This window comes from Haliaeetus leucocephalus, unplaced genomic scaffold, assembly GCF_000737465.1.
Source record: "Haliaeetus leucocephalus isolate CR32 unplaced genomic scaffold, Haliaeetus_leucocephalus-4.0 Scaffold751, whole genome shotgun sequence".
Taxonomy (NCBI): Eukaryota; Metazoa; Chordata; class Aves; order Accipitriformes; family Accipitridae; genus Haliaeetus; species Haliaeetus leucocephalus.
Window position 1 is genome coordinate 12,358,997 of NW_010973187.1, and position 15,130 is coordinate 12,374,126.

General features: G+C 39.7%; 2 protein-coding genes across 2 annotated transcripts in view; one reads left to right on the forward strand and one right to left on the reverse strand.

Annotated features, from left to right (window-relative positions):
- Positions 1–3,691, forward strand: part of GRM3 (glutamate receptor, metabotropic 3) — a 45,139-nt gene extending 41,448 nt beyond the window's left edge. The window contains exon 5 of the mRNA XM_010580949.1: positions 3,141–3,691. Coding sequence (XP_010579251.1) covers positions 3,141–3,214 — 74 coding nt within the window. The 3' untranslated portion in view covers positions 3,215–3,691. The remainder of the gene's footprint in view (positions 1–3,140) is intronic.
- A 7,032-nt stretch (positions 3,692–10,723) lies between these two features.
- The window catches only part of KIAA1324L (KIAA1324-like ortholog), a 50,922-nt gene continuing 46,515 nt past the window's right edge, over positions 10,724–15,130 (reverse strand). The window contains exons 20-21 of the mRNA XM_010580950.1: positions 14,541–14,706; positions 10,724–11,471 (exon numbers count right to left, since the gene is read on the reverse strand). Of these exons, the coding sequence (XP_010579252.1) occupies positions 11,412–11,471; positions 14,541–14,706 (226 nt within the window). The 3' untranslated portion in view covers positions 10,724–11,411. The remainder of the gene's footprint in view (positions 11,472–14,540; positions 14,707–15,130) is intronic.

Below are 15,130 nucleotides of genomic sequence, written 5' to 3' on the forward strand. Positions count from 1 at the left end.
GCGTGAGCTGCACGCGGTGTGGTTGGTAGTGGTCATGAGAGCTAAACTGGGCACCTCATGTAGTCATCTGAATACAGCTCCTCGTCTTTGCTACGTGCTCTGCAGAAAATAAGTGCAGTTGAATACTTGACTGCTAAGTGAGGAAACTTGTTTTAGAGGCACCGAGCTTTGATCATTTTGACAGCTGAAGTCTGGACTACAAAAGAATATAGATTTAAGCTGAAGAGAGGCACGATATATCTGTACCTAGGTATATGACACATTTTGAAACGTACTTACCTGTACACTTTTATCTGAATCCAAAAATTCACATTTGGCAGAATGCTGCATAGGTTCTGCTTCCCCTGCCATGTTTCCCTCATCGGGATGTTCCCAAGTTTTTCTGTGGCCTGTTTTATGGGCTTGGCAGAGGCATTACCATAAGGTAGGATGTCAGCACTCATAAAACTTCCCAGAGAGCTCAGAACTGATTTAAGCACCTGCATGATTCAGGCTGAGCTTTTACACCCAGAAGATGTCATTCATCCATGTCCGCATGGAGAGCTGCACACAGACTTGAGCTCCTCCAGGTATCTTCCACAGGGGTAAGAAAAAGAATTGAAGCTACTGTTTATAGCCAGACGGGTAAATTTTCTCTCTCAGAATTTATTTTCCCAGCCCTTGCTTCAAACTAGCCCTGATATATGGCTTTTATACATGATTAACTCACAGCTGTCCAGCTGTGAGCACGAGTAGCGGAGGTGGCACACAGACAGCAAGTTTGAATCTGCCTGTTCCTGACTATGTAGGCATGCTGCAAGGTGCCCATGGCAGTGCTGGGCTCTTGCATTTCACCTCTGGTTCTTTGCCTTGGATTATCTAAGCAAAATGAGGGACGGCCAGGAAAGAGGAGATCAAAAGCATGATTTGCAGCCAGATCAAGACTTCTGGTCATGTCACACATTTGTAGTTGGCCTCAACAAAAGGCAAAATGGAGGTGAAGTGTCTCTAGCAGATCCAGCAGTATTTCAGAAAACTCCTTGGCTGCTGCTATAAGACACAATGTGAAACTCAGAACACTGCAGGGCCAGCGATTAACATTGCTCAGGTCTGTAAGGAAAAGCAAGATCTTTTGTTCTGTCCCAGAGACAGCTGGATTCTCAGTGTGAACACTTTACTCCACCCAGCAGAGTTAATAACAGCCTCCCAGCACTACAAGAGAGGTACATGCTGTGGAGGAAGCCTGGGAACCCAAAAGGCAAGGCCACTCGTTTCTCACCTACCACCATATTTCTCTGTCCAACTTTGACATCCTTCTAAACCAGTTACTGTAGTATCTGAGCTATTCATGCTCTTCAGTGTCTTGGACTTCAAAAAAACCCTGAAGCGAGAAAAGTTCTGGGTGGGTGACTGATGTTCACAAGAACGAAATGCTTTTGCCTGCAGTCATACTGCAGTAGAACAGGGATTTGAATCAGGTCTCCTAAGCAGTACCGATTTTTCTATTTGCCAACAATAAGAAGAAACAAAAATAACAACCGTAATAAAAATTTCAGGTCAATGTGCTGCCATATTATACCCCGTTAAAAACGGAATACAAAACCCAATAGTTAATTTTCACAAAATCATAGACATGATGCCCTGTGACCTTTTACCTACAATGACTGCTTTCATGTATGTGACTCACAACACATATCCATGTTGTGGGAGATCAGACTCCATCTACCTAATTCAGAGCAGGGGCTCATTCTTGGCTCTCCTGTTTATCAGGAATATGTCCTGCCCTCTGAGTAGTAGGTTAGTCCAATAGGTGCCTCTAAATTTCTCTTGTTAAAGCAGTTCTGTTTTCCATGAAATATTTATTCAGTCAATGAAAGAATTAGAAAAAGTAGCTGGTTTGAAGAAAGAATGACTTGTTCTAAAAATGATGCTGAGCCTCTTTAAAGAACCAGTCTGCAACTGAGAGTGTAGCCAGCGCCAGTTTTGGAAGATTGAGCATGCCCTTGTCAGCTGCATAAATTGCTTTTAACACTGGATGATTGAGTTTACTAAGTCATTGCTTGCCATGTGTTTTCTTTGGTGAAGGCATCACATTTCTCTGGGTCACTGTTATCATTAACCTAATGTATCTTTCAAAAAACAGCTTTATGGTGCCGTGAGCAGAGATGTCACGGAGTATCTGAAAACATATTCCTGATGCCCAATGGATAATTTTAACAAAGATGGACAAACCAGCTTGCTTTTAAATTAAAATCCACAAGACTTTAGCAGAATGGTAATATATCCTACAGTCAAAATACAAATACATTTAGAAATACATTCTGATACTCAGATTCAATTGTCATATCACTGAAGCAATGAAAACCTGTTGTATAAAATATTAGGCAATGTAGATAAGGGTATCAGAATCTGGCCTTCATCTCTGCATGCACATTGAATCCTGATTTGGAGCTCCTAGAAATGAAGGGTATTATGGCCAGAAAATATTCTGGGATTAGGTGAGAAATAATCTTGCTTTCAAATTCAGTTATTCAAAAATTTCTTCACTCCATCCAACATGTACTTAGAATTCTTTTTTTTATTTAAGAAGTAGACCAACACACAGTCCTAATATGCAGAGGTGGATTCTCTCCTGGATTTAAAAATGCATATATTTTATTTCAGGAATGTCCATTCCAATTATGTGAAAGCTTAAAGGATCAGACCTTAGCATTTCTTGCCAATAAAACACGAAAAATCCAAAGGCTCACTTTTTATTCTACAGGGATACCTTAGTACCACTCTAGCTATATTAGTTCACACTAGCATGCAAAGGGCTATAAACTGAGACCCAGTGGTGCAGAATCATCAAAAAAAAATCATGTATTTTATTCAGACTCTTCTTGGAGAAGCTTAGTCACCCTAAGAGCTCTCAATGATCGGCAAAGAGAAATCAGGTTCCTCCAGAGGATGCTTCAGCCTCAGAGCTGAATTGCCTGGTAGAGGTGCAAGCAGTACCTCCATCACCTCCACTGCTGACAGAGTCATGTACACTGACTTTTCATTGGGCACCTTGGTTAAATTGGGTCAGATGGTCCAGATCAACATAAATTCTAACCCTGTGTGTTGTAATTTTTCGCTACGCTGAAGTCAGTTTATTTTCCCCTCTCTTTCTCTTTCAGCATCTGCTAGTATGTACGTACCGACCGTCTGTAATGGAAGGGAAGTTCTGGACTCCACCACTTCATCTCTGTGATTGTGACTTGCAGTTCAGTTCTTGAGTTTTTAGACTGTTAGGCAAAATTTTGCACATGTTGTGCACTCCGGAAAACACCAGAAAACATAAGAAATCAAAACAAAACTAGTACCTTTTTTTAGAAACAGTGTAATAAATTATTTTTGAGGATTGTACAGTATATAGTGATGTTCTGGAACTTTTTAGACTGATTTTAGCCCTTCTGTTGTTAACGGTCATAAGGGACATGTAAATAACCATGGTTCACAATGTGCATAGTCCTGCAGTAAGGGAGTGATTTGTTGCAAGCACAGTTGCAATGTTAGGTGACTTCTTTCCTACGAAATTTTTTTGTAGCTCTTTGTTGTAATTAACTTAGACTGCATTTCTATGTTGTATATTACAGTTACCTTACGTGTAACAGATTGGTTTTCTCAGCACAAAACAGCAGTATTAATGTAAAGGCACCAATAATAAAGAGATAAAAGTTTTTCAGCATGGTTTCATTTTTGTTTCTTCCTCCCTCAAGGTCATTACTTTTCTCTAGACACCAGGATGGGTAAAAAGGATAAAAAGTCTACAGTACTAGTGTGTGTACACATGTATCTGTGTATGGGTCTGTGCCTCTGTTACAAAATCCGTATCACATAATATGTGCTTACAATGAATGCTTTGTCAGGGTCAAGTATAAATTCCCTCTCCTTAAAAAAAAAATGCACATTATTAAAGCATCTCAAGTGCTCTTCTTGTTATTAAAATGTAGGGTAATTTTCAAAAGTGAAAATGTCTAATTGTGTCTCAATGAGATACTAGCAAAAAATTTTTGACCGCTGGTTCACTCATTTGGCATAACTTAATGCTGTCATGCACACAATAGATTGGTAGCATATAAAAAACAAAGAGATTTTAGATTAGGTTGGCAAAGATATGGAAGAAAATCTGTCAGAAAATTAGCTAAGACTGTTTTGTACCTCCAGCCAAAAGAAAGCTGGTTCAGTTTATCTGCATCAACAGTGCTGTGAAAGGTAATTGGAGCACCGCTGAAACAGAGACCAAAAGAAGTCAAAAAAGAGAAATACAGGAGACATTTACACACGTCTCTGGGGTGACCTTTGCCTTCAAACCAAACGATTCAAGACACACATACCGGCTACTTAGACAATTGTAAAATAGCTTTAAAATCTGGCTTTTATAACTGCACTCTTAAAGCTGCCCTAACTCTGTTGCAACATTCTGAAATCCTCCCTTCTGCTGGGTCCAATAAGTCATTAAGGAAACAAACACACCTTTGATTAATGTGTCTGGGCATATTTACCTAAGGGCTTGTTCCCGTTGATCTCATTCCAGCTGAGGTCAATAGCAAAATTCTCATTGACTTCAAAGGCAACACCACTGAGGCTTGAAAGGCAGACACTACAGATACATACTGTTGGATGTACAAGTTCTCTGGAGCCCAGTTCTCCTGCGCTTGCAGATGTTTTTACTGATTTCTGGAAATGTGCAAGTACTTAGGGCTGAACTGGCAAAGGAAGTAGCTGTTATTTTGAATGTCAAAATTAAAGATGCAGGTTCTTAAAATTCCTACTCACAGATAGATGCCTATTCTTTCTGGACATCCACATGTCCACCAGCAAAGACTTCATGATGTCTACACTTCTGCAACTGGCTACACCAGCAGCTATTTAAGTCTCTGCATCACGGAGCTGTCTAGTACAAAAATCCCTGTGACTTTCCCCAAAACAGGCATTGCTCAACCCACATTACATGCAGAGCCCTGCATTCAGCTTCTTTCTCTCCACAGGCTCTGAAGTACCTAATGTTTTGGGCTTGGTTCCCACAAGGGGCAAGCTTTGACAGGTTGGGAGTCTTGCTTTCTAAACCAAGACCCCTTAAAGCATCTCAAGTTGGGAAGCTACATTCATTTGACCTTTGTGTGCTCTTTTATGGATTAAGAAGCTGTTCACAGTATGGCAAGAGGTCAGAATATCGGACCATAGTGCTGATGTCCCTGCATCTACATTATCTTTATGGAGCTCTTAAAAATGCCTAAGCCAACGAGAATTTCTTCTCGATCTTTATGAAAAGCAACAATCAAGGTCAAATCCACCTCACCTAACATTCATTGTCTACAGTATAAATAGCTGCATATGAGATCGTCAACCTCTTCTCCCTTTGTACTCAGTGGAGGGAAGTAGGCACAATTCCCCTGGCTTATCTCAGACTGCTGCTTTAGGCTGAGATGAATCTCTCCAAACAAAGGCTAGCACAGCTTGCTCAGATCACAACGTTTGCACTGAAAATAAAGCCATTGTGTCAGATGAATTCCACCCCTAGAATCCAAATTGACATCACTGAAGCTAATTTATAGCAGGTAAGGATCTTACTGTCCCAGAGTTTTTATTCATTTCAATAGGACTATTGAGAAAATGATCCAATGTCTGCATCTGAATATGTGTTACGAATACTTAGGTGTTTTGAAAGCCACTTGCATGTGGGTTTTTCATACAAAAAAAGAAAAAACAAAACACATAGAGCTCTGGAGTTCCAGCTCCACTGAATGTTCCTGACATTTTTTGTACTTGGTTTTGTCTTGAAAGCCTTTCACTACTTTCTGTCGGATGTCCAAGGATGCAGATTATCTGGTATTGCCCCTGATGATTCAAGTAATCCAGTTTCAAAACACAACAAAACAAAAAGGAAAATATCAAAGTCTGGCAGAGGCTTTGCACACCACACTGCCATGAAAATGTCTTCTTTTTTTTTTTTAAATGTTGTCTCACTTCATGATTTTAGTTTCTCTGTTTAAAACAGTTCATAGTTTTTGTTCCCATTTGTGTAAAACTCGGCTTTAGAGTATAAACCTCTGCTGGTCTCCTTATTGCTCCTATCATACGTAAAGATTTGAGTAATTTGCCTCAAAGCACAGTGGGTCCAGTCATGGTTCCTTGCATGGTGGATGGGAGCCCCAAGTACCTTGGCTGTGAGCACGAACAGTCGTCACACTGCTCTGAGCGCTCCCAACCGGGGGAAATGCTGGGGATGAGAGCAAGGCTTAACCCAGCATCTACAGTGTCTTACTGGAGGCTGCAGAAAAGGTTAGTTTTTCATTCAGAAGCCGTAACTTCAGAGTACCTTAGCTCTCTGATATAAATCAAGAGTGCAGAAAGGTTTGTGGAAAACTGATCACTTTTTTTTATTGGCTGAGCAGAAAAATAAGATTCAAAAAAATCATTGCAGGTCAGTCTGAAGTAAACAATTTTTTTTTTTTTTTTGTCTTTGTTCTTCATATTGGATTTGGGTTTTGTTGTGGGTTTTGTTTGTTTTTTTTTTTTGTAGGAGAGGTGTTTCTTTTTCAAGCCTTGAGTGAAGTTTGAAAGCATAAACCAAAATCCACCACGGTAAAGCAAAACATTTTATTTTGTCTTCAAGTCACTGTTTTTTCCTGAATTGATTGAACACAACTGGTTTTAGTCATAGCCAAAGAAATTTCAAAAGGAATTGTCTTTTCAAATTGAAAACATCTAGCACCTGTTTCAAAATGATAAAAACCTATTTAAAAATATCATGTTCTGCCTGAACAAAACAAATCCCCCCCAAAATCAGTGCAAAATGTCCGAAATATCCTGGCTCCACCCGGGAGTCTCATCTCTGGTTAAAGAGGTTTCTGCTGCAATCCTTCACCCCATTAGTCCATTTAGAGTAAGGGAGACCAAACCCTTAACTCATCACCAAACACAGTCTGATTTCCATGACGTCATGGCCTACTCATTAACGCTTGCAGGCTGCAAGATGAAGGGCAGAAGCTGTTTATCCAGAGCCACCTCAAAACTTCTCAGCAACGTAGGCAAAGCTGAGTTTTGTCCCTGCAAGAAGAAAAGCGAGCAAGGCCAGGCTGGGCTGTTCTTGCAATAGGAAGGGGATGGGTAGGAAGCAAGGGCTGGGGGAGATCTGGAATGCCGATCTTCTCGCTTCTCCTGCCTCTAAGGAAATGGCAGGGCCAGAAAGGGTCTTCTCTCTCCCCAGCAGTGCCACTTCCCTACACACACCAAACCCTCCTCCTGAGGCAGCAACGGCAAGCCAGATAACAACTTCACCGCTGTCTACGACCAGCTGGAAAACAGAGCATGTTACCCCTAAAGAGAGTGACTTTCTCTTTCTCTTTCCATTTTAAATATGGAAGGAGGCAAGGACAGGAACAGGCTGTATATAACACCAAAGCTCTCAGAGGTCACTCTTGCACATCTTTTATTCAAGCAAGCACACATCCACACAACCTCGCTTTGGCTTTTAGGTGCTGTTAGAGCACCAGCCACACAGTATAGGGAACCTTAAAGTTTTCTTCCTGATGAGGTCCAACTCTATGCATCCAGAGAAATAACTAAAACGCGGTGGCAGCTTATGATCAACTCACTTCTCATGTCTCCCTTGCTCCTGCTGCATGGATTCAGTGTGGGCACGTCCAACCAGGTGGCTGGGGATGTCACCATACATTGTGACACACATTGTGTATTTTAGGATGAGCCTGACCTCCTTTTATTTCTGTTCCTATCTCCTTACATGTTTGCACAATTCACAAGCATTCAAAAGCAGCAAGAAATAAAAACAAGGGGATTCAGGGAAAGAAGTACACAATGGGAAAGACTAAGAGAGAACACCACCAAAGATAAGCAGAACTTCCCAAGATTTCTCTTGAGGATTTCATTCCCTGTTACATTACCTAGAATAGCTATTTAAGGCCTCCATGCTTCATGGTATGGACCAACCAGCAGCATTCCTTGCTTAGGAAGAGATGTCATCCCCATTGGTGTGTCAGTACCAATTGTAACTGCTTTTACTCTTACATTGAAGCATTTGTGTTGGCCACTGCTGGAGATGAGTCGACAACCACTGGCTTCTAAACGGCAATATCTGCTGCTATCTTGTCTGATTAGAATTAAGAAGTACCTCGATTTTATGGGTACTACTGGCTCTAGCAGGACAGACAAACCAAAAAATGCAAACTTTCCCCTTTACTAACAAAGAGTCCCAGAACCTCTTTTTCAAGAACAAATAGTCAAATCCTTTCTTTGAACAAAGATGACAGCTCCTTCAAGCTACTCAGTAACTGCCCATTGTGGCTCTAAGACACTTAATTTTCCTCAAACCTAGACTCTTAATCAATCATATTATATATTATATAAATCAACCAACATAATCAGAGCCAAGATAGAAAACATTCTTTGCACATTTCCCCCCTAGCAAGCACTGTCAAAGCTGAGACAATAACATTCTGCTAATTTGCCAATAATTTATACAGAGACACCACTAAAATGTGCTTAATCCTCAAAGAGATTTGGTTGCTTGACTCCTGATTTCAAAGAAAAGCATGCAAATGCAGCAATAAAATGCATTCCGTTTAATCAAGTGAACACATAACAGACTGATTCACATTGTTTTACGGCGTCAAATAACAGCTTCTGATGTGATTCCATGTGGGAGAAAAGGGGAAGGTTGCTGTAAGTATATTTTGGCAGAGTACTAGAAGAGGTCACAGACAGCTGATTTCTTAATGAAGTGTTAAAGGCTTCCAAAATTTGCCTCTTATGGGAAAATGGAAACTTCCCCTCTCTACTATATCTTTAACAGAAAGAAAAGAATAGCAGAAGTCAGCTAAAATATACCAGGTTTAACTTGCTTAATTGTTGGAAAATGTGATTTTCTTATTTTGAGGTAAATAAAGTCTACAGTATTGGTTTGAATCCCACTATGTTAGCACTGCACCAGATTTGCTATTAGAATGACTGAAAGAATTTTCAACAATATCATGACAAACCATTTGGAAGCAGAGCTGAGAAGGGTCATACAGCAAAGTCTGTCAGAGCTGACAAAAAATTTCCACTCTCTACTTTATTTGGAAATAACAGGGAAAGAGAAGGGAACCAAACAAACCCTCTGTGGTATTAAGTCAAATTAAATATAGTTCATAAAAATTAAGGCATTTTGACATTTCAGAGGTATGGGTCCAGTGTTGAAAGAAGAAATTATGTTCTGGAGAATGAACTGTAATTATGGCTTGGAAAACATGAGGACACAGAAGGGAAAAAATTAAAGGAGAAGTAGACAGATGCAGTTTGATGGCAGTGAAAAGCTCTAGCCACCACTGCAGACCTGCAATGTTCAGGAAAGGCTGCAGTTCCACCAAACATCTCAAGTCCAAAGTTTCAAATATATTTTCACTTTATTTTATGAATGCCCATCAGATATATATCTTTGATGCTACAGCACACTAGTTGAATAAAAATCAACAACATAAAAACCCTCTTCATAAAAGATCCAAGAAGTGAAATCCCAAAGCCATAACCATTTACTCCGTGAGCATATCATCTTTGACAACCATATATAAATGACATCATGACAACAAATACAATGTACAATAATAAGTGTGCAATGGTACAAAATATACAAAAAGGAATGTGTATTTAATATACATTCAACAATATCCCATAAAAACCTTTGTTGGGAAAGTGAAGTGCCTTTTCAAGAACAACAAAAAATGTACATCACTTCAGTTAAGATGTCTGAAGTATCTCCCATCAAAAGAGTAAAGCCTGTGTTCTTTGACTGGAGATATAAAATAACTGAGCTGAATTTTCCCTAGAGAAAAAAAATCATCTAAACTTCATAAAATTTTTGTCCACACCTATAGTATAATAAAATATTTAGAGTGCAGAAAATTCAGTTTAATTTAAATTTTACTTAAAAGCGGGCCCTCTTTTATTGATAGATCTAGCTCAGTCATATAAAATCAAAAATCTATATTCCTTATAGTAAAAAGACCATTTCTGCCCATGTGTCTTTTCTGCTTTTGATGCATTCCACAATTCACATAATTTTGCTATAATGGAAATATGAGTCTGACCAGAGGTCAATACAAGAATCATTCCTCATTTTCTCCTGTCTCTATACAAGTCTTGCATAATTTTACTCAAATATTTTTTGCCTAAGTTTCAGATTCCTTTGAGTTTGACCTCAATGGGAATTTCAGGAAATTTTTACAGTGGGTATTATGAAGATCACATGCTTATAATGTGGCTGATTTCATGAAAAAGTCCATCTAACCACCAGTTTTCAAGGCACCATTTTGTGCCCTTCTTCCAAAGCAGGTACTTGCATTGACAGCAGAAAGCATTTAGATGCTGAGCTGTGCAAGTACGTAACCCATGTTCAGCTCTGCTGGGCATCCATCCTTGTTCTTTGCATGGGTCCAGGAACAGAGATGGCTGAGTATTTCTAATAAGCCTCCCAACTGACAAAGCCAACCCCTGATTTCCAGAAGTAGAGATTCTTGCTCTACCTCCAGAGTTCTGGTTCTGTTGGCTTGCAACCCAGGGAAAGGTGACGTATTGGCAGCCCAAGGGAGGGGGCTGAAACTGCCAACGACCTCTCTTGAAAGGACAAGCTTCCACAGAGAGGGACAAGTGCAACTTGCACTGTAGGTATCACTTTCCTTCTCTTTATAGAGTTTGAGCCTGCTACTGCCTATAAACTCATGGGCCCAGACCTACAATTCATACAACAGCAGTTAACACATTTAAACTGAATAGCACCAGCTTTTACCCCAGCCCTGATGGCCATGACTTAGGCATCAGAACAGGTTCAACTTGCAGGTGCAACACCATGCCTCTTGTGTTAGAAGCCAACACAGACCATCCAGCCCTTCAAAGCACTAAAATCAAAAGTATTTTCCAAAGATCAAAACTCACCTGAGGCTCATTTCGAGTACCATTCACAATTCTGATTTTAAGAGAGACTCAGTTATGCTACTAACGGACAATACACAACTTTTGCAGGAGGTTTCAGGCCTCTCTGAAAATCATTTCTTATGAATAAGTGTAGAAGGAGTGATAGGAAATGAAAGGTACCTATAAATCATATGGCATGCCTGAGCGATGCCCAGGTGAATCCAAAAAATTCATGTTATTTGCAGTATGTATATCTCTTCCTGAGTTGAATTTCATTCCCAGTATGGAATCCAAGCGTCTGCTTTCTTTTTTGGCAAGGTACTCAATCACATGGTAAGGCAATCCAATTTTCTGGTTTGCTCCCTGTCTTCTTTCCTCCTAAATGGCCAAGCATTTCTCACCAAGATCACCACTACAATGTGTGCCAGAATATGTTTAAAATATGGTCCTGTAAAAATAGAAATTAGGTTTGTTTCTTTGAAGGCAGCATTAATTCTTCATATATTCTGGGCTCTTGAAGATTTCAGCTGAACAGATTCAAAATGATCTTCCTTCTCCTGCAATGGAACAGACAGGTTCCCATCAACTGGGATTCCTCAAATTCGCTCCAACAGTTACTACAGTCACTTCTTCTGTTAATATCTCCAGAGCAGCTTTTGCAAAAGACTTCCCTTTATTTCTACCACAGTCATTAAGTGCACATTTTGACCCTTTATTATTTAATAACACTATTAATTCTGTAAAAATTTGCAAAATCAATAAAATTATGCCATATATATTGTTCATGGTACTTACTTTGGAGGGTACAGGGCAAGTTTGCATTTCATAGTCATAGTATAGGACAGGTAGTCAGAGCTGGGGAATTGCAAGGTAATCATATCTATGGTTATTATTACTTATTAACGTGTTTCCTACAGCAAATAAAATGTTTGGCCCAAAGTCTCTGAATGTGAACACCACTGCCTCACTCCTGGATTCCCATCCCAGCTCCTCCTCTGGGACACCCACAGGACAAAAAGAGTCTACAAATCCTCTGCCATCCTAAAAATCAGGGCTGAAGGGTTGAGTTTTCTTTCTGTTTTTATTTGCTGGGTGACAGACTAGGCCATCTGGCTGGCAGGCATCAGGGTGAGAAGTGTGGACGTACGTGTTACTCTGTTTGTATGAACAACCCAATGGTCCTTGCAGAAGCAATGAATGAAGGATATATAAAACTACTAAATAAATAAAACTACTCACTAGAAAATGCTGGTTCTTGCTTCATGTACCTACTTTTTACACTTGCTGATGTACACAGACAGTTTGGAAACTATGTTAAACTAACCTCATGATCTGATCTTCAAAGCCATCTCACTCAGATCAGGACAGCCTAGTGCAGATGTGAGAGAGAGCAGGGGAGAAAACTGTCCTACTCTAGCCTACTGCAGAGTATATATTTCTTGTTCTGATGGACCCGGTATTGTTATGCTGGAGACGACAGATGGAACTAGAACAGCCTCCAGTCTGAAGCAGTTTCATAATTCTTTAACTTCTATATTCTCATTAAAAATAACAGTCATTTCTTTCTGTATTACAGGCCTAGCCCTGAATTCCTTGGGTACTCAAAAGCACTAATAGCTTCATGAGATGTTTTGCTTCATAGAAATGCCATTGCCTGAAGCTTGAATATACAGTTAGGATACCTCAGATTTTTTTTCTCTCTCAGTTTACATTTCTCCTCTTTTACTCCCCTGTTTTCCTCCATAGATTTTTTCCATATTTTACATGCATATGCAGCAGGACATGAATTTCCTCTTCTTTTGCATAAATGAAAACTGATGTCTATAACATTTGTTTTGGAGAAATATATATTAAATTCCGGTTATCTGCAGGGATACAGGACACAGATTTCAGTAAGCTAATGAGGTACTGGAAGCTCAGTTTGCCAGCTATGATTATCTAGCAGGAAAAAAGGAACCAGCTTAGAAATATCTGACAGGCTTGTTTAAGAAGGAGAGAATACTTAGGGAGCCTCCTACAATGGATATAGGAACTTTAAAAAACTCTTTTTGAGTCCAAATAGGCATTCAGGTGGTCTGAATACTAAAGTATTAAAGCTTACTTTAAAGAGAAAAAAAAAAAACACTTCTCCCATGCTCTCGTCTCTATACTTCTAATCAGGAAGGAGCCAGTGGTTGATGCTGCAAATGGAGTCAGCAAAGCTCTTACACTTATCAGGCGTACAGCAAAACATAACGCTCACCAGCAGCACTGGTCATTACACTCAGTCACAGCCAGCCAAGCCATTTCGCGGACAAAAAACCATCATCAGTATTTCAAAGTCAGTCCCCACAGGATTCAAAAATGGAATCAACCTCCATTTTCGCAACACCACTACAAAATTTGATGTGATTTGATTTTATTTACATTTTCAACGTTCTTAATATTGAATTAAGAATTAATATTGAATTTCTGCCCCTTTCCACAAGGAACAATATCGATTTTGCAAGACAAATGGTCAGGCTGGGGTCAAGGGGAAGTTCCGCATGTTAGCTGTGTAATGGTAACTTCTCCTAGGAGGGAGATCTAGGGAGCAGGTAGCGTGGAAAGAGGACAGCAGTCCGATAAAAAAAAGTAAAAGAACAAAGAGAGGAGAAAAATAAGGGAAAAGAAAGGAGGTACACAGGTTTTAATTATATTGCACTCAATCACAGAAAGGAAAAAAAATGAATACAAGAAAAAAAAATCTCAAAATTCAACATTCTGAAATTCTTTGGACAAGAAACAAGAGAGTGACTTTTTAAAATAAATTTGTATTGTGATCTTTTGAGAAACCTTCCTATTTTGAAACAACCTACTTCAGCAAAACTATTTGAAAGGGAAAATGTCATCCACCTTTATCCTGATCATAACAGATGTCCCAGCTGGACTCCCTTAAAGACAGCACTACCATTCCCATAGACTTTAAGGCATTTAGAATAAAGACCAAAGTGCTTGCAGGATCTACCATGATGGTCTTCTGTTGCTCCTCTCAGAAACATTCAAAGGACACCAAAGACCTTCATGCTATGAATTGAGACATGCAACAACCCATATCACATGTGCTGCAGAAAAAAATGCTTTTTGCTGTTGCTTCCCACTGAAATGGAGGAGGTTGCTGTGTTGAGTAACAGGCTGTGGCTGATGCCTCCTCTTCAACTGAATCTTGTAGTGCTCAAAATTATGGTTCTCAAGTTAGCCATGAAGCCAGCCCAGGTGAGCTGCAAGCAGCTGGCTGGTGGCTATATTCCCAATGTTAATTTTCTATATCTATAATAGCTGTGTTTGCCTCAGCAATGGAGGTGTCTGATAGGAATCCAGGCAGAGAGGTTCCTCCCGCCATTAACTGCTCTTTTTAGGTATCACCCGTACAATACAGAATGCTACTGAAATCTCTTTGCAGAAGAGGAAGCATTTACTCAATATCCTGAAACATTTCTTACCATTATCCACATTGTGGATTTCAGCAGATTGACTATGGGCTGGGTGAAGTGTGCGTGGGAGGCTGCACAAAGCAGTGTGCAAATTAGCATCAGAGCCTCATCACGTCCAGTAATAAATAAAGATAATAATTATTTTTAGTATTAATAGTAGTAATTACTACTCACCTTCGTTGCCAAGGACTTGAGCTTCCCCAGCAGTGACTGCTTATTTGAATATACTATTTCTTCTTCATTATCTTCTCCTTCCATTATAGCACAGCTGTCAGCAGCTGGCAGCTCACACTCTTTTGAGTTCGTTGTCATCACTAATTTGGAATATTTATACTCCAGTCTGAAGATATAAAGACAGACAGGCACAAATTTTTTTACAAATCTCCCATATTCAAGGTTTTTGTAATTTAGATTATCTGCAGTCCTTCCACATAGTTACTTCTGAGGTATTTACTGGAAATTAGATACTTTTCAATCATTAAAAACATGTAACCAAAATAGTATTAACAATACTTTGAGCTCCTGCTCTCTTAGATTAGGCCTCTATCCTTATAAAAGATCCATGTTTTCCCAAAAGACCACAAGTAGGTCAAGAGGATTTCCTGCATGAAGAAGTGTGACCTGTGTGCTGGTTGGGGCAATAGCAGGTCAGACTTCAGCCTGTTATCAGAATCTGCATCACACTCCTGTCCAACGAGGCTACGGGGGAGAGGAGAGATGTGTAACAGTGTGTGGTAGGAGGCAGCAAGAAGTGGGGACCGTGA